Source organism: Pteronotus mesoamericanus, unplaced genomic scaffold (assembly GCF_021234165.1).
Source record: "Pteronotus mesoamericanus isolate MK-2021 breed Mesoamerican mustached bat unplaced genomic scaffold, CSHL_Meso_final scaffold_54, whole genome shotgun sequence".
Classification (NCBI taxonomy): domain Eukaryota; kingdom Metazoa; phylum Chordata; class Mammalia; order Chiroptera; family Mormoopidae; genus Pteronotus; species Pteronotus mesoamericanus.
In genome coordinates this window covers 61980616-62002881 of record NW_026555321.1, presented here as the reverse complement: position 1 = coordinate 62002881, position 22266 = coordinate 61980616, and the positions used below count along the sequence as shown (strand labels likewise).

At 37.0% G+C, this 22266-nt stretch overlaps 1 protein-coding gene and 1 pseudogene across 2 annotated transcripts in view; one reads left to right on the top strand and one right to left on the bottom strand.

The window, feature by feature from the left end:
• The window catches only part of WWP1 (WW domain containing E3 ubiquitin protein ligase 1), a 108899-nt gene that overhangs the window by 38997 nt on the left and 47636 nt on the right, over nt 1–22266 (top strand). The window contains exons 3-7 of one of the 2 annotated variants that reach the window (XM_054595549.1): nt 5588–5678; nt 9483–9621; nt 10269–10393; nt 19606–19743; nt 19834–19897. In XM_054595549.1, coding sequence (XP_054451524.1) covers nt 5609–5678; nt 9483–9621; nt 10269–10393; nt 19606–19743; nt 19834–19897 — 536 coding nt within the window. In that variant the 5' untranslated portion in view covers nt 5588–5608. Of the gene's footprint in view, nt 1–5587; nt 5679–9482; nt 9622–10268; nt 10394–19605; nt 19744–19830; nt 19898–22266 lie in introns of both variants that reach the window. The other variant, XM_054595548.1, reaches the window with a different exon arrangement.
• Nucleotides 3–740, bottom strand: LOC129088162 (eukaryotic translation initiation factor 4B-like; annotated as a pseudogene).

Below are 22266 nucleotides of genomic sequence, written 5' to 3'. Positions count from 1 at the left end.
CTCTACTCTGACATCAAACCAAAGGATGAGCACTTCACCCACACATCCTCTTGTGATAAAGGGGCCAGCATTACCACTAGCAGCTGATCAGGTCTGGGAGGCTTTGAGTTGCAGAGTGCCAGTCTTCTGCATTACTGAGGATTTCATCTTCCAGGGACCTCTCACTCTCTCTTTTGTGCATCCTGGTCTGACTTCTGACATATGGAGTTGAGGTCCCAGTCTGAGATGACAATGCACTTGTGTCCTTTACCATTCCTGTTCCTGGGTGTCTTCACTTGGAAGTTTGGGTAACTCCTGAGACTGTCGTTCTAGTTTCGGTTCATATAGATGAGTCGATTTCTCCTGTCCTTCAGTAGCTGCTCTTGTGGGTCTTGTTCTCCCACAGCGGGGTCAACAGGCTTTTCCCCTCCAGAGACAAGCCGCTTAGCTAGACTGCGGAGCATCAGAGGAGGAGTCATCTTCCTTAGGAGTACTCTGAGGCTCTGATTAAATTTGGGTCTTTGGGAAGGACCTCTGTCATCAACCTGTGATCATTTGTGACTGAACGTCCCATCTGTGGTATTAGTCTTTCTAGCCATCTGGTTCCTCTGTAATCACCCCCATAGTACCAGTATCATGGGCACATCTGTCACTGTGTGTCCTGAAGTCATCACTCCTACCATAGCCTCTGCAGCCTTAGTCATCACAGCAGTCTTGGCCCCTATAACCATTGCCATATCTACCTTCAAAGCTGTTGTCATCTTTCCTGGGGACATACTTATCAGAGCTGTCTGTGGCCATACAATTCCTCCAGTCTGTCTGTTTTGTCAGAATCCTGATTTCTTTCTCAGTCGAAAGAACAGTTATTCCTGTCTTTATCTTGTGCTTGGTCAGCCATATCCATGGGAATTCTGTTACCTAGAGACTCTTCATGAAGCTCAGGACACTAAGCAGGGAATCCAGATCTCAAACTCAGCATAATTGGAACCTTTCACGTTCTCTGGAGTATTTGGTTCACATGGTAACGCACTGCACTGATACTTAATCCTCCAGATAATTCCTTGGTGGAGACTTATGTCACATCACAAGTTGGTTTCCCTAGAAGCATCATGTAGGGTAGCAATTTGAGAAGACAATTCCAGTCAATCACTGGGCTCCCACGCAGCCCATGGAGCAGTGGGCAGGATGCAATGGGCAGTTGGAGCTGCCTTACGCATGTTGCTGTTAATGTGCTAGCTGGTTAAAACATCTTCCAGGTAATCTTGTATCCGTCCAACTGATTGGTTTGGCACATAGATGCTTCCTCTACCACTATGGCCGTCCTCAGCTGGGTGTCTTTTATGAACATAGTCGTCTTTGTTGTCTTTTTTGCTGAGTCTGCTATATGTTGGAGCATGTGGGCAGGGACAGATCACAAAGTCAGTCTTTCTTAAGCATGAAGATTTAGAGTTTTGTGTCTAGTTACTGAATTGAGCCTTGTATCATTCCCTTTGTTCTTAATAATTCTATTTACTGTTATAACTAAACCTAGCTTTTTACAAAATTTTTATCTGCCTGGTATGTCCCTTTTCATATTTTTGCTTCATTCTATCTGTATTCTTATTTTGTACATGTCTCTTACCCCTTGAATTTATCCATATATATTTGTTCTGATTATTTCTCTATTTGGACTCTCTTACTTTGTGTTTTCTGATATCCTGGTTATTTATTTTTTTCTAGCCTTTTTTTTTTAATTGAGGTGATTTCTTACTGTCTTTTCTGTCCTACTAGTTTGAAGATTATTCCCTCTTGTTGCTCTTCTTTTATGATTGCCCTTCTGACAATGCTGCATAGTCTAAAATTGAATGGGTCATAATCCATCTGCTGAACAATGCAGGATTTACACCTTAACTCCTGTCCTCTCTCCCTGTCCTTCCTTTACTGTATGCTACTGTTCCTTTGTTTTTAATAATGTAAACTATTTTTGTTTAAATATCATAACAAGATTGGTTACAGTTACTTAATTCAGACAATATTTATTTAGATTTACTTGTATGCTGCCAGTCTCTCCTTGCCTCTCCGATCTTCCTCCTGTACAAATTTTACTCTTTTATGAAACATCTCTTAGATTGTCATGAAGTAAATGTCTTCACTTTTGGTTTATCTGGCAACGTCTTAATGCCTTCTGTGTTCCCCAGAGTTTGGTGGTAGAACCATTTTGTGTTAGTCCTTCGTAGGTGCTTGTCCCACAGTCTGTGTTTACTGTCCCTGATGAGACTCTGCTCTTATTTCACTTCCTTTCTCTGGGTGCTTTTAACATTGTCTCTGCTTTGGTGTCCTATGGTTTCAGTGCTGTGTGTCCTGGGTGTGAATTTCTTTGTTTCTCCAGCCTCTTTTATACATGTTGTGCTTCTTAGAATTGTGGATAAATGTCTGTCACTGGTTCTAGAAAGCTAAGCCATTTTCTCTTAGTTTGACTTACTCTTTCTGCATTTTCTGGGGCTATGAGTAAATAATATATGTCAGAGCTCATTTTATTCTTCATGTCTTTTAGCCTCTCTTTGGCATTTTCTATTTATTTCAGCACTCCTTTTAAATAATTTTTTCAGATTTATATTCAAGTTAACTGATTCTCAAGTTTTGTTTAAACTGAATAAATGATGGACTTTAGTTATTCATATGTTGATATTGGTTTATTAATTAAGACAAATTCAGGATACTACTTTAGGGTGTAATAATCCAGGAAACTTAAGTGTGGAGCTTATGAGAAGTCTACTATCTTCACAATTTTTCTGTAAATCTGAAACTATTCTAAAATAAAGAGTAAATTCTATTTTCTTTTCGAAATGCAATGCCATTTTCATAGTCTCTTTTTGCTTGACCATGTTTTATCTTTTATTGCTTGAACTAATTTTTAAAAGTTTATATTGGGTAATCATATTTAAAGTCCTTGTAGTGTTGGAAACTATTTTTTATTTCTGCTGACTCACTCATGATGGCTTGTTTCCTTTAAGTTTTGTCTTGTATATCAGTGGTCCCCAACCTTTTTGTCACCAGGGACCAGGTTCACGGAAGAGAATTCTTCCACAGTCAGCGGAGGGGAGAGGGATGCGAGGGTGGTGGTGGCAGCAGGGGTGGAGCTCAGGTGGTCATATGAGCGAGGCTTTGTAGGCTCACCTGCTGCTCACCTCCTGCTGTGCGGCCCCATACCTAACATGCCATGGACCAGTACAGGTCTTTGGCCTGGGGTTTGGGGACCCTTGCTGTATATTATAGGCTCATAATTGGTTTCTCTTCATCTTGGATAACCTCAGTGGCTTAAATTAGAGTGCTTTCCTGAGAGTATGTGCCTGTACTTCTGCTATATGGTAGAGTTCCTGCTGACCTGAGCCCTCACCCTACAGCAGGACGGAGCACTGTCTCCTGATCTCAGTGCTACTAGCAGCATGCACATCCAGGACAACACTCAAATTAAAAAACTTTTTTTTTTTTGCTTATTGTTACCCATTAGCTCTGATACTTCAACTCACTTTTTAAAAATTTTGTTGTGTGGGTTTTTTTTTTTGGCTACCATTATATGAGTGAGAGTAGCCTTGATAATTTCTTGGGAAGATAACAGTGTTTGAAAAATACAGTAGTTTTAATTTATCCAGGATCTGTTTGTATTAAGGCAGGAAGACCTTTCAAAATATCAACAGGGTCTGGCACAAGTAGTGCCCCTTTTTTTTATTACAAAATCTTTTATTATAAAATGATAAGCATGTAATTCTATAACAACAAAATCCTACTCAAGCATACCGTATGATACTTCAGGTGAAATATTTGAATTAAAACTATAAATTACTATACCCATATTATTATCCTACCAACCATTCAAGCAGGCGTTCACTTCTGCCAGACCCTGTATATACCAGATTACTACAAATTGAAACCCCTCAATATCCATTGCTTTTTTTCATGTTCATTGATTTTCCAAGGCTTCCATTTCCCTTGGTTTGCTCATATGAATAAGGCAGCTGGTGTACCTGCAGGTAGATGTCACCCTGGATCCCATTTGCTGATCTGTAGGATGAGTGGGCCTGAATGAAGTTCCAGAACCTGTGACTAGACTATATGTTAATTAAATCAGTTATTCAAATAGTGAGCAGCTCTCTCATTTGTCTTTTCACACACACAAGCACATACTCGTGCACACAGATATATAATATGTGCAAACATGGATAAGTGAAAAGAGTATAATGATTTTAGAGTATTGGCTCCCTGAATTTGGAAAAGGCTCTAAATGGACCATAGAAAAGACTACAAACAGGGAAAAACAAGATATTAATATTTCTCAATCTTGCCCTGAATGTTCTGCTTTATCTTCAGTAGGTTAGGGTAGATAGAAGTTTAGCCTTAAAGTATTTGTTATGCAGAAGAAAGATGAAGTAGCTTTGTTTTGTATTTTATTTAAAAAATAAAAATTGGGGCAGAGGAATGAAGCAGAACTTGAAAAAAATCATCTATAAAAAGAAACATGCTAGATTTGCTGGGGACATGACAATTGATGCAGCATTTAAACCCTAACTAGACCCTATGTTTAAAAATTAATGATAAAAGGCTTTGCTAGGAGAGTTGATAAAATAGAACATATTTTAGGTAATAGTAATATACTAAATTTCTTAATTTGATCATTATACTGTTGTTATTTAAAAGAATATTTTTATTCTTAGGAAATACACTAAATATTAAAGGGTGAAAGGGCAAGCTACTTGGGTGGTTCAGATTATACGTATAAAGAGGGACCCAAAAACCAGAATTTATTTATACAAAATCATGAATTTTCTTCTTACATGTTTAAACTTCAGTCATCTTCAAAGTACCCTCAATTGATGCAGTACACCTGTGGAGACATTTTGTCCACTGCTCAAAACAGTTTTTGAACGCATTGATTTTGATGCCTTTTAGCGCTTCTGTCGTTTTCTCTTTCACCTCTTCCACATTGGCAGAATGTTTCCCTTTGAGGACTTTTCATCAGGGAAAAATAAAAAGTCTCTGAGGGCAAGATTGGGTGAATAGGGAGGGTGGGACATGGAGGTCATGTTGGTTTTTCCAAAACTGCTGAACATTTGCATGGTGTGGGCCGATGGGCTCATAAATCACCCATCATGAAAGAGGCAAATGTGTTGAAAGAGTCTTCCAAAAAAAAAAAAGGCACTGAAGCTGAATGTAGCCTCTCACAACACCACCAGTTGGTACACTGATGCACATGGGTTCCTAGACCACTCACCTAGTTGGGGAAGACAATACTATAAGTGGCCTGCCCTCTGGAAGGTAATTCTGGTTTTTTTTGGGGGGGGTCCTCCCTCATACATACATAAATATTACAATATACCATAAATAGAGAAATCAACACATCACCCTATATTCTTTGCTCAGATTGACTCATATGTGGCTTATTGGCCATATTTGTCTGTAATGCTCGTGGTACTAAGTCTTAATTTAAAATGGTGGACCGCTGAATACATTGGCATGTGATGGGTTGAAAATATTGAATCAGGTGTGGTTTCTTAATTGATTCAACAAGTTTTAATCATATTGAGAATTATAATCTCTTGTTTAACACATGAATAAATTGAATTTTTTATAGGTTTAAGCTGAATTTTGGGACATGGCCACTGCTTCACCAAGGACTGATACTAGTAATAACCACAGTGGAAGGTTACAGTTACAGGTAACTGGTAAGTTATTTTCATAACTTAAAATAGTGGTTCCCAGATGAAACTTTCTTTTAGATTCATACTGTAGTATATTTGTTGTAGCAGGGCCAATGGTAATACCCTCTAAAGGTATTTTATTTGTTCAGTAGAGCATTTTTAGAACCTGTGCAGGGTGTGGAAAAGATATATCTGTTCTCTTTGATGGGAGAATTTGGGTTCTGGGATTAGTGTCATTGAGTTGGTCCTTAAATGATTTTTAGGATGGGGAAGGAAGCTGAAGGCCTTCTTTCATCCATTTAGCCATCCATTCTGTCATTGGGCAAATATTATCTATTCAGTTATTGTGCAAATATTTGGTAAGTGGAATTACGTATATGAAAATATAGGCGCTTGTTCTCCAGGAACATATAGTGGTGGGACAGGTTTGTTTTTGTGTGGAGAGTTACCATGCCTAGTGATCATTAACTGGATGCAGTGAGAACCTAGAAGAAGGTTTCTTAGGTCTGCTTGGGATTGCAGGTGGCTTATGGATGTACAGCATATGTAAGAGAAAGACTTACAGATGGTAACACTTGAATTCCTTCAGAAATAATAGGAATTCATCTCCAATTAGATTGGCAGCAGAGAGTGTTAGAGGGAAAGGGAACAGCATTTACAAGAACATTAAAAATACTTGGTTATAACTGGGGACTTCTGACCATTCATTCTTGCTAGTTGGAATACATGATTCAAGGAGGAGTAGTCATTAAGCCAGCAATTTTGCTTGTAGAAATTTATTTTGCAGATATTGATATTGTTTATATATGAATAGTAGTTTATAATTTATAAGGTATTGTATCATATTAATAATTATAAACAATATATAATTTATATGGTTAATTACTGTTTATATTTGTATATAAACAATGTAAGTATCTGCATGATAATTTCCTATGAGTAATATGTATAGAGTTTGTAATATATATTATATGTGTATGTAGAGACAGTTTTTAATATTATATATAAATTTGTTTATAAATGCACACACACGAGATCCTAATAGCGAAAGACTGGCAGTGGAATTCTAGGTAGACAATGAAATGAATGTGTATACCAGTAGGAGCCAAGTTCTAAGATAGTATTGTTGAGTGAAAGAGCAGGGTGTGGAATAGTGTGTATAATAAGCTCTATATCTAGACTATTAAAAATAATATTTGATTCAGGAGGTAGGAGTCAGGTAGTATAAGAAGGAGATGCTGTGTAATGCCATGGCACTCTTTACCGTGAGGATAGTTGTTTCTAGTTTTCAGTGAAGAGCTAGAATGTGCTTTTGGTCTTACAAAGCAAAAGACAAATCCTTACTTTGTGCAAATATCAAGACTGCAGAAACACCCAATCAGAAGAGCAAAAATAAGAATCGAAAAAAATGAGGATAGTTCAAGGAACCTCTGGGACAACATCAAGTGTAACAATATTTGCATCATAGGGGTACCAGAAAGAGAGCAAGGGATTGAGAACCTATTTGAAGAAATACTGACTGAAAACTTCCCTAACCTGGTGAAGGAAATAAACATACACGTCCAGAAGTACAGCAAATCCCAAATGACATGAACTTAAAGAGGCCCACACCAAAACACACCATAATTGAAATGGCAAAGGTTAAAGATGTAGAATCTTAAAGGCAGCAAGAAGAACAGTTATTTACCTATAAGGGAGCACCCATAGACTGTCAGCTGATTTCTCAACAGAAATTTTGCAGGCCAGAGGGAATTGGCACAGAATAGTCAAAGTGATGAAAAGCAAGGGCCCATAACCAAGATTACTCTACTCAGGAAAGCTATCATTTAGAATCAAAGGAGAGATAAATAGCTTCCCAGATAAGAAAAAGCTGAAGGAGATCACCACCTCCAAACCAGTATTACAAGAGGAGGGGGAGAGCGAGGAGGAATAGGAATATCAATAATAAAATGGTAATAACTACATACCAATCAATAATTACTTTAAATGTAAATAGATTGAATGTTCCAGTAAAAAGACATAGGGAAGCAGAATGGATAAAAAAACAAGACCCTTACATATGCTGCCTGCAAGAGACCCACTTCAGATCAAGAGGCACACGTAGACTCAAAGTAAAGAGATGAGAAAAGGTATTTAATGCAAAGGGAAATGGGGGGGAAAAAAAGCTGGGTAGTAATGCTCACATCAGACAAAATAGACTTTAAAACAAAGGTTATAACATGAGACAAAGAAGGACCCAGCAAGTGCACTTCAGGGTATTTACCAGAACACTAATTCAAAAAGATATATGCCCCCTTAGGTTCATTGCAGCTTTTACAGTAGCCAAGATGTGGAAGCAATCTAAGTGTCCCTTGGTGGTACATATGTACAATGGAATAAGACTCATATAAAAAGGAATGATATCTTGCCATCTGCAATAACATGAATGGGTCTAGAGGGTATTATGCTAAGTAAAATGGGTCAGAGAAAGACAAAAGCCATGTGATTTCACTGATACGTGGAATCTTAAAAACAAATGAACAAGCAAAATAGGAACAAACTCATAGATAAAAAGAACATTTTGATGGTTGCCAGAAGACAGGAGCATTGGAGACTGGGTGAAAAAGGGGAAGAGATTAAGATATGCAAATTGACAGTTACAAAAATAGTCATGGGGATGTAAAATATAGTATATAGGGAATATAGTCAATAATATTGTAATAAGTATGTATGGTTCAGATGAGTACTAGACTACCAGGTGATTACTTTGTAAGTTATGTAAATATGTAATCACTATGTCTTATACCCTAAACTAATATAATATTGTATGTCAACTGTAATTAAAGATTAAACAACTATTAAAAGAAAGTAGGTTACTACAGTTGATCCTTGAACAATGTGAGGATTGTGAGCACTGATCCCCTGCATAGCTGAAAATCTAAGTATAACTTTTGACTCCCCAAAAACTTAACTACTAATAGTTGACTGTAGACCAGTACCTTACTGATAACAGTTGATTAAAACATATTTTATATATTATTTGTATTATATACTGTATTCTTGCAATAATGAGCTAAAGAAAATTAAGAATATAAGGAAGAGAAAATATATTTACAATGCTGTATGTGTTTATTGAAAACAAAATAACATATAAGTAGCCCTACCCAATTTAAACTTGTATTGTTTAAGGGTCAACTGTAGTTCCCTAGAGCTGAGAGAGGGGAAGTTGGGAGGTGTTTAAAGGAAAGAGGGGGGTGACCATTGTCGGTATGGGGTGTCTTTTGGGGGTGGTGACTATTTTTAAAAATGACTGTGGTGGTGGTTGAACAAGCACCATTGAATTGTATAGTCAAAATGAGTGAACTATATGGTATGTGAATTATATTTCAATAACAGTGTTTTTGAATTTTTTGAATTAAAATTCAAAAAATGTTTTGGTGTTTTTTTTTAAGATTTTATTTAATTTTAGAGAAAGGGGAAGGGAGGGAGAAAGCAAGGGAGAGAAACATCAATGTGTGGTTGCCCCTCATGCGTGTGCTCCCTACTGGGAACCCGGCCCACAACCCAGGCATGTGCCCTGACTGGGAATCGAGCTGGTGACCCTTTAGTTTGCAGGCTGGCACTCAATCCACTGAGCCACATCAGCCAGGGCATCAAAAATGTTTTTGAATTTTAATTCAAATGGTTCTCAGGCGTTATTATATTCTTGTAGTAGTGTTTTATTTTCATTTTGTCCATGAAAAGAGCTTGAGTTGCACAGGCTGCACAGTTCCATTTTTATTGATTTGTTAGTACAAATACTGCTTTCTGGCTACATATGTTCACTAGTGATTATCATGTTTCTGTTAGTTTCTAGTGCCAAACTAAAAAGAAAAAAGAACTGGTTTGGAACAGCAATATATACAGAAGTAGTTGTAGATGGAGAAATTAAGAAAACAGCAAAATCCAGCAGTTCTTCTAATCCAAAATGGGATGAACAACTAACTGTGTAAGTACTTCATAAAAAGGATTCAAAATCTTCAAAAGAAAGTGTGCTTCTTGTAACTTTTTAAAAATTACTATTATTTTGTAGGAAAGCTTCATAGTAATGACTGACATTTTCCATGACTTTATATGAATAGACAATATAAAGTATGAAAAAGTCAGTTAATTTCATTTCCTTGACAGAGGTGGCATAATAATCCCTGCTGTTGCTTTATAAAGTAAATTATTTCTGGGTAGCCATATTTTCTCTTCCTGTCTTATAAAAATAAATAGGGCAGAATATCAATTATTCTTAATTTGGGTATTTCTGAAATACAGTGTTATAAATTTGTGTATTATAACCAATTCCATCAATTGTCTTAAATCTTTAGAAATTTTTTCTAATAGAAATAGTTATTGTGAAATCTCGTACCATTGATGTATTGCTGGTGTTTTGGTTTGCTAACTACAAAAATTCTTACCCAGCTATTACAGTCCTTATGTACTGTTTTTATAATTCAAATAGTTTACTGTTTCATACAATATTTTTCCTCAAATAAACCAACTCATGGCTTTAAAAAAATAATTGAAGTAAAGGAACTAATAGGAATTAGCATTTAGAATAATGGTATATCCTTCTTCTATATTTTTGTTATAATTTCACCCCTACAGAAATGTGACCCCACAGACCACATTGGAATTTCGAGTTTGGAGTCATCACACTTTGAAAGCAGATGCTTTATTAGGAAGAGCAACAGTAGATCTGAAACAGGTTCTGTTAGTACACAACAGAAAGTGTAAGTTTTTATTCTAACGTTTGTTTAAAATTTATGTTACACACTTTGAAAGTATCCTGAAGCCCAAAAGCAAAAGTATAGTTTTGTATTTATCAAAGAGAACATCAGTTATTGTCTGTAATTGCAGTATTTTGTGAAACAAGAAATATTTACCATACCCTCCTCCATCCTACAGATTTACAAAATGATGCCGGTCATTCATGACTTGCTCAAGAATATAAGTACTTACAGAGTTATGACTACAACCACAGTGTTTCTGATTCCTAGGTGCTCAGTTTTGATTAGTGTCATATTAGTTTTATATTACTTCTAATCAAAACTAATATGACACTAGACAGCCTCATAGAATTTAAAAATACACTTAATTGATCACATTCTTGGCTTCCTTTCATTCAGCCTCTTAGCACTTGACTCGAGTTTTAGTTAGGCATCAGTTGAGTGAGCTCTAGTTCAGTTTGAAGGGTATTGTGGGATTTATTTTTAAAAAGAAGCAAACCAACAAAAATATAACAGCTAGTGTTTTTATATTCATCTGTCCCCACTGTCAAATGAAAATTCACTCACTGGTCTGGGGGACAAGTAATTAATAAAAAGGTATTATGTTTTTGAGATGTTATATTCAGAAAATGTTTGATAATTAGTTGTTACTTGCATGAATAGAGTCTGCATGTACTGAGGGCTCCAGTGCAGGGGTGTACTGCACTCTATCTGTTCCACTATACAGATATCTGAGCCTCTATACAGAGAATAGAGAGTATAGGCTTTTAGGGATGAAATTAGAGAGGAACGTCCTGAGAGGGAGTAAGATAGAGAACAGCACCTGGATCTAATGTGCCTACAGAGTTCCAGTGTTGTTTCTGGCATGACAGTTAAAAACATTTGTGCTATGAATGAATAAAACAGGATAAAGTCCTCAGAGGCAGATTACAATATGGAAGAGGTAACTGGAACCAGTGGAAATATTTGTGGGGCCATGATATTCTAGGGTAATTTTTGGATTCAGGGACATGGTGTGGTCATAGTAGGGACTGTTGTTACAGGAATTGAAGATTACATTTATAAAACTGTGAATCATAGACAATGAAATTCATAAGAAGTTTGAAAGTAGAGACTATTTTATTCAGCTCTGTTTTTCAGTGCTTTCCACTATCAACAGCTTAAGGTTTGAATAAGTTCAGATAAAGTCTTACAATGGAATCTGCCTGTACAAGCACAAGTATGCACACACTCACATGCCCTTGCTCTTGTACCTCCAACAGTCCTTGAATTAATTTCTGTGGAACCCTGTTTCTCAAATTGGTTTGAAAACCACTTGGCTAGAAGATCAAGTCCCGCTCCTGGTTTCCACACCTTGTAGAGTGTTAACTCTGTCTAATTTCTTGCTTATAGCTCGGTACTTGGCCTGCTTTGTCCAGCTCATCTTCTCATTACCTTCTGAGTGTGCTTCCCTGTCAACTTCTAGTAATTTAAATAATTATGCATGTATTTAGTGTGTTTTATATTTAATTCTTTAATATACATGGAATTATGGGGAAGATATAAAAAGTACACCTAAGCTAATTTTCTTTTCTTGCTGCCCATGTTTTTTCATGGTACTAATTTTTCTGATCATGGGTGAATTTGGCTGTTTGACTTATCTAGCAGTCCCCCCAACCCCCGCCTTTGTCTTGACTGTGATTCTGTGATGCAGGCTCTGGGGTGGACTCAGTATTTTTTCTCCTAAATGCTATTGGAATATAACTTTTTTAAAACCCTTATCTTTCAACATAAATTTATGTAAACGTGATAAATCCTTTTTGGAATAGGTGGGGGACATAAGAAACAATTCCACAAGTAAAAACATAAGACAAATTGTAATAACTTTCTGTACCTGAAGAAACTTTGAATATCTTTTCTGTTATAGGGATGGAACTTTTTCTGTAGATAATGGTCCAGCTTTCTCTCATCCTAAACTATTTTTTATGGTTGTTGTATTGACCTAAAATAGCTCTTATCTCATTCTTTCATTAGTAATGGTGCTCTCTGTTAGATAGTTGTCTTTTATGGGACAGATATTTTTATTAGAACCACTTAAATACAGATAAAATACAACGAATCTTATAAAGAGGCCAGAAGGAAGTGCCAAAATGACAGTATAGTAATAGACCATGCCCTCCATTGTCACTTGTCCTGACCAGAACCTTGACTTCTAATCTTAAATTTATTTTAGTGTGATCCCTGTGCCATGAATTTTATTTACACATTCTTCTGATGTATTAGATTTTTATGTAATTTATATATTTTTATGATGTCTTCAGAATGAAAAGGTAACTTCATTAATATAGTTCTGTAGAAGTAGCTGTTCAACAGAACATTGTGATGGTGGCTGTGTTATATATCTGTGCTGTCCAGTGTGATAGTCACTAGCCACATGGAACAGCTGAGCATTTGAAATATGGTTAATGTAACTAAGGAGCTTAATTTTAAATTTTATTTCTTTTAATTAATTTCAATGTAAATACCCACATGTGGGTACTAGTGGCTACCATACTGGACCTGTGCAGCTTGTGACTTTTTAAATTATGTTTGAGTTTCAAAATCAAAATTTATTCCTTTTTTAAAGTGTTTCTTTCTTTTGCTTGCTTATTTCGTCTTCCTTTTGTAGAATTTTAATTTTTTACAGTCAGTATCAGATTAGCTTTTTAGTAAGGGTCAATTCTGGAAGTCCTTAGTGCATTTTCTTGATTGCTAGTTTGAAATCTGTGGGTTTTTTAAGGAAAATTTCTAACCATAGACATTTCTAAGTTTCCCATTGTGATTCTTGACATTTGTTGTTGCTATTCCTTTAGGTACCATATTCATATTATTTAATCACAGTCGTCTGTTTTCCTGGGCATAACATCTGTATCATCTGTTTGCTTGGTCTCTATTTTGCCGGTCACTCCTTCCTTTGTTGCCTCCAAAGTTGTTTTTAAGTTTTGATGTTTACCATTATGTTTCTAGTTTTTCCCAAAACATTTCTTTTTTAATAGTTCTTAAGATTTTATTTAAAAATAGCATATATTAATCAATAAATCTTATTTCCTTTACCTAATATCTTAAAAGTTTTTTCATACAATTTAAGGATTTATTCTTTTGACTTCTGCAATCTTTTAATCAGACCTGAGTTGATCTTTACCTTTATTTTTCCATTTGCTAACAGCCTATAAAGCTTATCTTCTTATTTCTAATTACTTACGATTTGTTAAAATAAAAATGTGTTGTTTTGATATGTTTTTGATATCCTTGGTTCAAAGCTTTCTGTCTTTCCAGAAGTTGCATACTCTGTTACATGTTCTGATAACTTGAGAAAAGTTAGAAGCCTATAAAATTAATTGTATTTTAACTTTCTTAGATAAAGGACTTTTCTTCATTAAATAAACATTTACTGAGTCTTAGGAAGAAACATAGGGGAAAAAAAGAGTACAGTTCCTGATCACCCCCCGACCCCCACTGTGATACGAACCCAGCAGTCTCCCATGTCAAAATGTATTTGCAGCCCTGGCCAGTGTGGCTCAGTTGGTTGGAAGTGTCTTCCCATAAACTGAAAGGTTGTGGATATGATTTCCTGTCAGGGCACATACGTTGGTTGGGGGTTTGGTCCCCAGTTGGGGGTGCATGTGCAGGAGGTAGCCAATCAATGTTTCTCACTCACATCAACGTTTCTCTTCCTCTCTTCCCTTCCCTTCCTTCCTCTCTAATATCAATAAGCATGTCCTCAGATGAGGATAAAAAAAGTATTTGCAGTTGTCAAGGTCATTGTTCCTCTTCAAATGTATGAGGCTAATTTCTTCCTGTAATCAAGGCCCTGACATTTTGTCCTCAAAAATTCATATTTTCATATATCCCTTTTTCTGATATATCCGGGGTAAGGGTGGAGGATTAATTGATTTGAATAAGTTTTCTTCCATTTTTGAAGATATTTACCTCTTCAACCTTCATGGTGTAATATAGTTGCTATAGTCTTCCATACCCTTAAATATAGGCCACAACTGACCCAACATAAAATTCTCCCTCCTTTCGTTTCAATCCCAGTGAGCTTCTGTCCTGCACCTTCACTTGCTTCAGGAATAGGCCTCATCCAGAGCCTTTGCTCAGACAACTCTCTAATACATTGTCTCAGAACATTGGTGGGTTTAAGCCTTCACCTCTGCCTCAGTTAACCTTGTTGTATGTTCAGGTCATGTGAACACCAGTCTGAATTATGGAAGTTCTTTAATTGGCTCCGCAGGTATGTGTGATATTTTTAGTTTTCTTTATGTCACCAGCATTAGACACTGATGTCTATGAAATATGATATATTTCTCCTTCTCAACCGCACTATTTCCTAATGCAAAGGAAAAATTCACCTGTTATCAAAGATAATCAAAGCTGGACACACTAGTTGAATTGGTAAGGACAGATTTTAATCAGTACTCTACTATTGGAGTAGAGAGGAGGGTCCTGCTTGAACTGAACCTCAGTTTGTACAGAAATTACTGGACATTTCAAAGGGAAAATGGGGGAGTAGAGAGGTGCAAGCCGAATTAGGTTGAGTCAGAGAAGTGAAACTTCAGACAGGGTTGATCCGTGTAAATGCAATTCAGTCAGCTCTGTCCCCTAGTTAGAATTCTTGTCCTCCCACAGTGACGGGGACATGGAGGCCCTGGCCTTCCTAATGACAATATGTCAGAGCAGTGGCTTCTGGGTCCTTGAGAAGGATATCTGAATTGTAGGAGGTACAAGTCCATCTCAGGACAGAGGAGGCATTCACCCTTGTACTCAAGCTCTTTCTAGTAAAGCTCTAAGAAAGGGTGTTTGGAACTATCACGGGTGTGGCCAGGAACAAGCAGTCAGTTCTTTGGCGGCCCTGGGCTTTCTCAAGCAGGTGGTTTTAGTGTGGCTAGGGTCACCATGGGGATGCTAACAGCTGGAGCTGGTGGAAACTGTACTAGTATTTGATCACATCTCTTAATTATTTGTGCTGGGAATTTGCAGTCTTTCTGGACCAAGTGGAGGCCTGTTTAAGAAGAGGGCTCAAAGGAGCCTGGTTTGATCTAGGTCAAGGAGAGAATCTTTGTTACTCTGTTCATGGGTGAAGGATTTAAGAGCAGTGTAGACAAGTTCTATGCTGGCGTGTATACAGAGCTACATTTTGTATTTCAATTTTGAGACTGATGGGGAGCCACTTCAAACACTCTGGAGACAAGTGGGATGGCTGCAGTTCAAACACTGGGTTACAGTGAGTGAGATTTATGGTGGCAGTAGAACCAACTTAGTTTGTGTGAAGGAAAGCGTTTTGAAATGCATTAAGCTCACTTAAACTTGAACTTTCTCTGTTACATTGAATGGTAGGGAAACAGCAGAGAAATGTGACCTTTATACAGGAGGACAGAGCATAGTCAAATTTAATTTTATTTAAATATTTGTTTAGCCTTATTTACTTAACTGATACTAGTTATTTGTTTAGTTTACTAAGTCTAAAGTTATCTTTTAAAAAATTTACTTACAGTCAGCACAAACTAAGATATTTTAAAGCCAAGGTTTAGAACAAACAATATTTTTATATTCAGTGATATAAATGTGTTTCTCTCCTTTAGAAAGATTTTTAGGACTGAAATTATTAGGTCAAAGGGAATGGGCAGTTGTAAGCCTCTGGCTATGCCTGGCTGTCCTTCCTGAAAAGTTGTCCTCATCTGTTCACACATAGCATATGAGAGTGTCCACACTAATATTTGAAACACTAACAGATAAAAATTATGATGTTTTTTTAATCAAAGCATTTTTTCAGTATTAATAAAGTCAGATGTTTATTTTTCATTTATCTTTCACTATTCATGATTGTCTTATTCTTTGCACATTTCTCTTTTGGTTTGTTCCTTTTTTTCTCACTATAAAAGCAAATCTCTTTTTCTCCCACTTAATCATTTGCCTCTTGATTTTCTATCCTCATTTTTGATTTTTAGAAGTTTAATATTTTTGTCATAAAAGTTAATTTATCTTCCATTGTTTTCATGCTCAGAGAATCCTTTCCAATTCTATGTTAAATAGTTCCCTATTTTATTCTTGCACATTTATTGCTTTGTTTTTATTCTAAGTTCTTTTATAAATTCTGTAATTTGTCTTGTTACCCGATAGACATGGGAACTTAATTTTATCTGTGAGTTGGAGCACACTGACCCATAGTGTGACATGCTGGGGAGATCTGGAGTGAGAAAGCCTAATTTGTTCTTGGAACTATCTGTGACTTACAGGATCTGTGGGCCTACTGCTTCACTTGTTTTGTTTCTGAATCCGTTATCATCATGTTTATGTGTGTGTGGGCCAGCCTCCAAAATGGCCCCTAGCACTCCTGCTTCTGGTCACTCTTTCGTGTGACCTCTGTGACAGTAGGATATGGCAGAAGTGATGGCACAGGGCTCCAAGGCTTGATCCCAGAAGATAGTTCAGCTTCTGGCTGGGTCTCCTGGGTTCCTCACTCAGCGGGAAACAGGCATCATTGTGAAGACACTATGGAGAAGCCAAATGGGGAAGACTATGGTGTCTCTCAGCTGCTTTGGCACCAACTTGCCAGCTCTGTGTATAGATTATCAGCCTCTCCCAAGTTCCTGGAACACAGAAATTATAAACAATAACATATGGTTATTGTTATTTTAAGTGACTATAAATTTTAGGATAATTTGTTACACAGCAATAGGTAATATAATATGCAGGTAGTTTTTAAAAAATAGGTTCAGAATGTGACTCTGAGCTAAATTATTTTAAATGGGTGAAATCCCTTTAAAACAAAGGTTTTTGAAGACCTTTTGTTTCCTGTGAAGAGAGAAAGCATGTATGTTTTTGACAAATTCTTGATTATAGGATAAATGGTCTAGTTTTATGCGTGGCTCCTCAGACTCTGATTGTTCTGTCCTGTTAAAACTGAAGAGGAATATCTAGGAGGTGGAAAGAAGTAGCTTCTGCCTTAGAGTTCCCAAAGGACAGCACTATCTTTATAATTTGTTTTCATGTTCATTAAGCACCTATGTTCTGTCAGAGACTGAGGATGCATCACTGAATGAGATGGACAGAGTTGTTATGCTGTATTGGAGACTGCAGTTGGGGGAGGTGGGACCTGCGCCCCTCTCCCTGCTCCAATTCTGGTGTTCAGTCCATGGGAAGAAATGAGTAAGGAGTGGTAGGAGCCCATTAGGGCTGGTTAGGCTGGTTCATGCTGCTTCCCCAAGTACAGCCCCTGCACACAAGGCACTTTTCCTATCCAGTGGATGAAGTCTGAGATGGCATAGAACCCCCCCCCCCCACAACATGTACACGTGTAGATGGGAATTATTTATGTGATAGTCTCCCGATTTTATGATTCAAAAATGTTAGACTCCAGTGTTCCGCGGTCAGAATTGTTAGATACCAGATGATGTCAACATCCCTTCCCTGGCCTGCAGAGCAGTAGTCAGGTCCTGGACAGAGCAAGTTTTTATAGCACTGATAATTTTTGCAGAGGCTGGGGTGGTCTTCAAGCCTTCCTTATGCCCCACCAAAAGAAACCAAAACAAAACAAAGTCTTATAAACTAGAGTGAGAATTGCGGATGATGCTGATGGCTTTCAAGATTCTCAGTTTTTGGCTGACAGCCAGGTAGTGGAGTTGAGTCTGGACTTGGAGGTACTCTCAACCCACTGGCAGAATTAGATATAGACTCTGACTGTACTCAAGTGCAAAGTTCACTCTTAGATGAATGTCCAAGAATGCACTCTCCATCAATGATTGTAAGTTACAAGAACAAGCCCCATAAGCAGGGGCTGGCAAACTTTTCTGTAAAGTTCCGCCTGGGGACCACTGTTGCCTGACTTCTGGAGTGAAGGTTGAAGTAGAGTAGGTTATTTAAGAGATAAAGGCTGTAAGTTTTTGAACACTGATGAAAAATGTGAATCTGCAGATTCGTATTATCCCAAGAAAGATGATAAAGAAAAAGTCGTGTGTAGACACATCCTAGTGCAGTGCTTGACCACAAAGACAGCAAAAGCAGCTCTAGGGAAAAACAGGCATTTGCAAAGATTTATAAACTAGAAATACAGAATTAGTCATTATAGGAGAAGATAGTGGGGAAATATCTTCAAAGTGTTGAGAGAAGGTCATTATCAGTGTGAAATCGCATGCCCATCAACTCTCTGGAGGATGAGAATGCAAATATTACAGATTAAAATTAGAGATTATTTACCACTGAGAGAGCTACACTAAAGGGATTTTGAAAGTCTATTCTTTAAGAATCTATGTAAGCAGCTAAATATATTAGGAACAATAAGCTAACTCTCCAAAGTGCAGGTACTTTGGAGAGAGATAACAAGAGTGAAGTAGAAGTGGAGTCAGTATAGCTTTCTTCACCTATACATCATTAGTCCAGATAAAGCTGAAATGCCTGTTTTTGTATTTCTCCTCCTTTCCCTAATTGTTTTTATTGTTGCTTTTGTGATGTGCAGTGGAAATGAGGTTTATGGTGGTACAAATATTTGGGGTAGGTATTTTGTAAGGTTTTCTTTTATTATTACATGGTTTACATTCTGTAGAAGTTGAAACAAAATGACCTTAAGTTTAAGAACTAGGTATCTTAATAATAGGAAGGGGATATTTGGCCTTATATATAAACGAGAAAAGTGTTTTCGCAGACTTAACCATTTGGTGAGTGCTTTCTGTGTCAGATATGTGTATGAGCATTTTGTGTGGTGTTGCATTTGTACCTCTGGCAGTCCCTTGAGTTTGATGCTCTTATTATCACCATTTTATGCTGAGGAAATTGAAGTTCAAAATAGTTTGACTACTTACTCAAAGTGCAGCTACAAGTAGCAGAGCTAGAATTAGTAACCAAACTGTCTGACTCATGCAGAAATTTGCCTCAACCACAGGTCTCCTGTGGTACCCTAGGCTGAAGAGCCTGTTGAGGTGATTGCTATACTTGTCATCTGGATAAATTTGTGCCTCTTGAGGTTTATGCTTTGCAAAGGGGCAACTAAAAGTGCTACTGGAAGCATGTGGTGGGGGCTGAGGAAGGTGTGGGAGGAAGCAGCTCTGCTGTAGCAGAGGGGTCCACTGACAAAAATGGAAAGGATCTCCTTCCCCATGCAGACAAGTACCAAGTTAGAGTCGTTATTCATACGTAGTTTTGATTTCTGAAACATTTTTGTATGTGGCAGAAGCTTTTAAATTAGGATTTTTTTTTTCTAGTGGAAAGAGTGAAAGAACAATTAAAACTTTGCTTGGAAAACAAGAATGGCATAGTGCAAACTGGAGAATTAACGGTTGTGCTGGATGGATTGGTGATTGAGCCGGAAAATCTAACGAGCTGCAACTCACCTCCAACCAGTAAGCTAACTGTGTGTTTTTAAAATTTAGGGAAAAAATCAGCAGGAAATATGTAAAAACACAGTTTCTTTCTTTCTTGTTATTCAGTAGAAATACAGCAAAATGGTGATGCCTTACATGAAAATGGAGAGCCGTCAGCCAGGACAACGACCAGGTAGATTATCATATTTTAGTGTTGGTGGCAAAGTAATGTAACATTTCCTATATATGCAGTTTTTAATTTTAACCTTAGAGTTTGCCATCAAATTTAAAACATGTCATTTTGATTGAATTCCTGAGAAAGTAGTTTAAAAAAAACAGTTCTTTCGAGATATAATGCACATACTATAAAATCTACCCTGTTAAAGTGTACACTTAAGTGGTTTTTACTGTAATCACAGAGTTGTGTAGCCTTCCTTACTATCTGATTTGAGAACACTCTCAGCACACTCAAAATGAAACTCTGTCTCACAAGCATTCTCTCCCAGTTCCTGCCTCCTCCCAGCCCCTGGCAGTCAGCTGGTCTGCTTTCCATCTCAAAAGATTTTCCTGTTTTGGACATTTTGTATCATTGTTATTGTATGTGACCCTTTTTGTCTGGCTTGTCTCACTGAGCATGATATTTGCTCATGTGGTAGTGTGTGTCAGTGCTTCATTCTTCCTTATTGCAAATGGGTTTCTAAAATCTGTGTTTAGGCATAGTTACCAGTGAATAGAATCAGATCGTGTGGGAAAATGGGGATCTTGCTGTCAGAGTTGCAGCTCCCTGAAGATCACTAGAACATAAGATGTGGTCTTTCCTCAGAAATCATCCTGCCATTTCAAAACTTGCTTGCATTTATATTTGATGAAAATTTATAGAGACTCCATGTTTGAAATAAATTGGAATAAAAGCTTATAATAGATCATATATAATGGAATTAACACCTGAAATTATAGAAATATATTGCTGTGAAATTGACTTGTTGCATTTGAAGAAGCATGCTAGTATATGACAAAAGTCACCTTTATTAATCTGCAGTCACTAATATCATTACTCCTTAATTACCACTAAATGATTTTCATAGAGCACTTGAATATATACTTGGCTTAAATAAATATATTTAGTGCCTATATTATAATTTACATTGACAAAATTGAGGTCTGAAAGGGTAGAACAGTTAGTTTCATTAAAATATATTCATCTGTGTCTATATGTCTATTTTGAAATGAAATTTTAGGTGGTTAAAAGAGCGTGGCTCACTGCTAGTCTGAAACCTAATCCTGTTTGTTGCATAGTAACACATTTTGCATCAAAGATTCATTTTGCAGCCCAGGAGAACTGCCGTCAGCTCTTTACCCAGGCTTCTTGCTAGGCAGCTAGGGTGGGGTGTATACATCAGAATCACTCACAAACTTTTGTCAGACTTTAACTTTACCTGTCCACACCTCCTCAACACAATCCCACTCCACATGCACAGGTGACAAGGAAAACGGGCATGTCATTTCTTCATCAGGTACTTACGAATGCCTTTTTGGCGCCAAACACTAGTCCCAATGCCAAGATTGCTGGTTCCCACGGAACTTTCATTGTCATGGATAGTGAACAACTGAGGAAATAAATTAGCTAATCGGGAGACCATGATGAGAACTATGAAGTCTTTGACATAGGACAAGGTGACAGGATGGAAGGGATCCTATTTTAAAGAAAGAGATCCAGAAGTCATCTCTGAGGAAGGGCCATTTAACTTCAGCTCTGAGGAGCTGAAGTTAAAATGCTAAAATGAACCATTTATACATAGTTCTGAGAGAAGATCATTCAGGCAGAGGAAATGGCAATGCTAGTACCCCAAGTTTATTTCTGGTTAATTTATGCTCTACAAATTTTTCTCACTCCAGAATATAACAATTAAATTTTTTAGTAATCTTACAGTCTTTATGACTTTACTGTCTCACATATAATAATTTTTAATAAGCATTTGAAGATTTCAGCATGCCTTTTATATGTAGTAAAATAGTGTACCTGCTGTGAGGTGAGCAGGAAGGAGCTTGGAGAATAGGCCACAGGTGTAGACAGGGTGAGGGTTGGTTTTGAAAAGCTGTGTTGATTATGGTCAAAAGTCTAGATCTCATTCCAGGCACAGTGGATTTTAAGCAAGAAAGGGACGTGTTCTGATTTATATTTTTTTAAAAAATGAAGCTGCTCTGTGGAGAGCAGGTAAAGTGGCCTGTGTATTTGGAAAGACTCTCCTGGTCACTTGCACAGTATCATCCCACTCTCTATCAATTGCCAGTAAGATTTAAAATGTTTGATTTTTGTAGTTGTAGTTTTTTTTTATTTACAGCGAATTTATATACCTTAAATTCTAACTCTCTAGTACAGTGTTTAGCTTTTTCTGATCATGTGCTCATAATTTTAGTGCTTAGTAAATAATTTACAATCAACATTTGAGGACTTTTCAGTGTTCAATGAAATTACAGTAATTTCAAATTGATTTTTATGTTCCACAAGCATTTTGAAGATACTTTCAGAGCATTTAAAGATTAATATTCTTAGACTTAAGT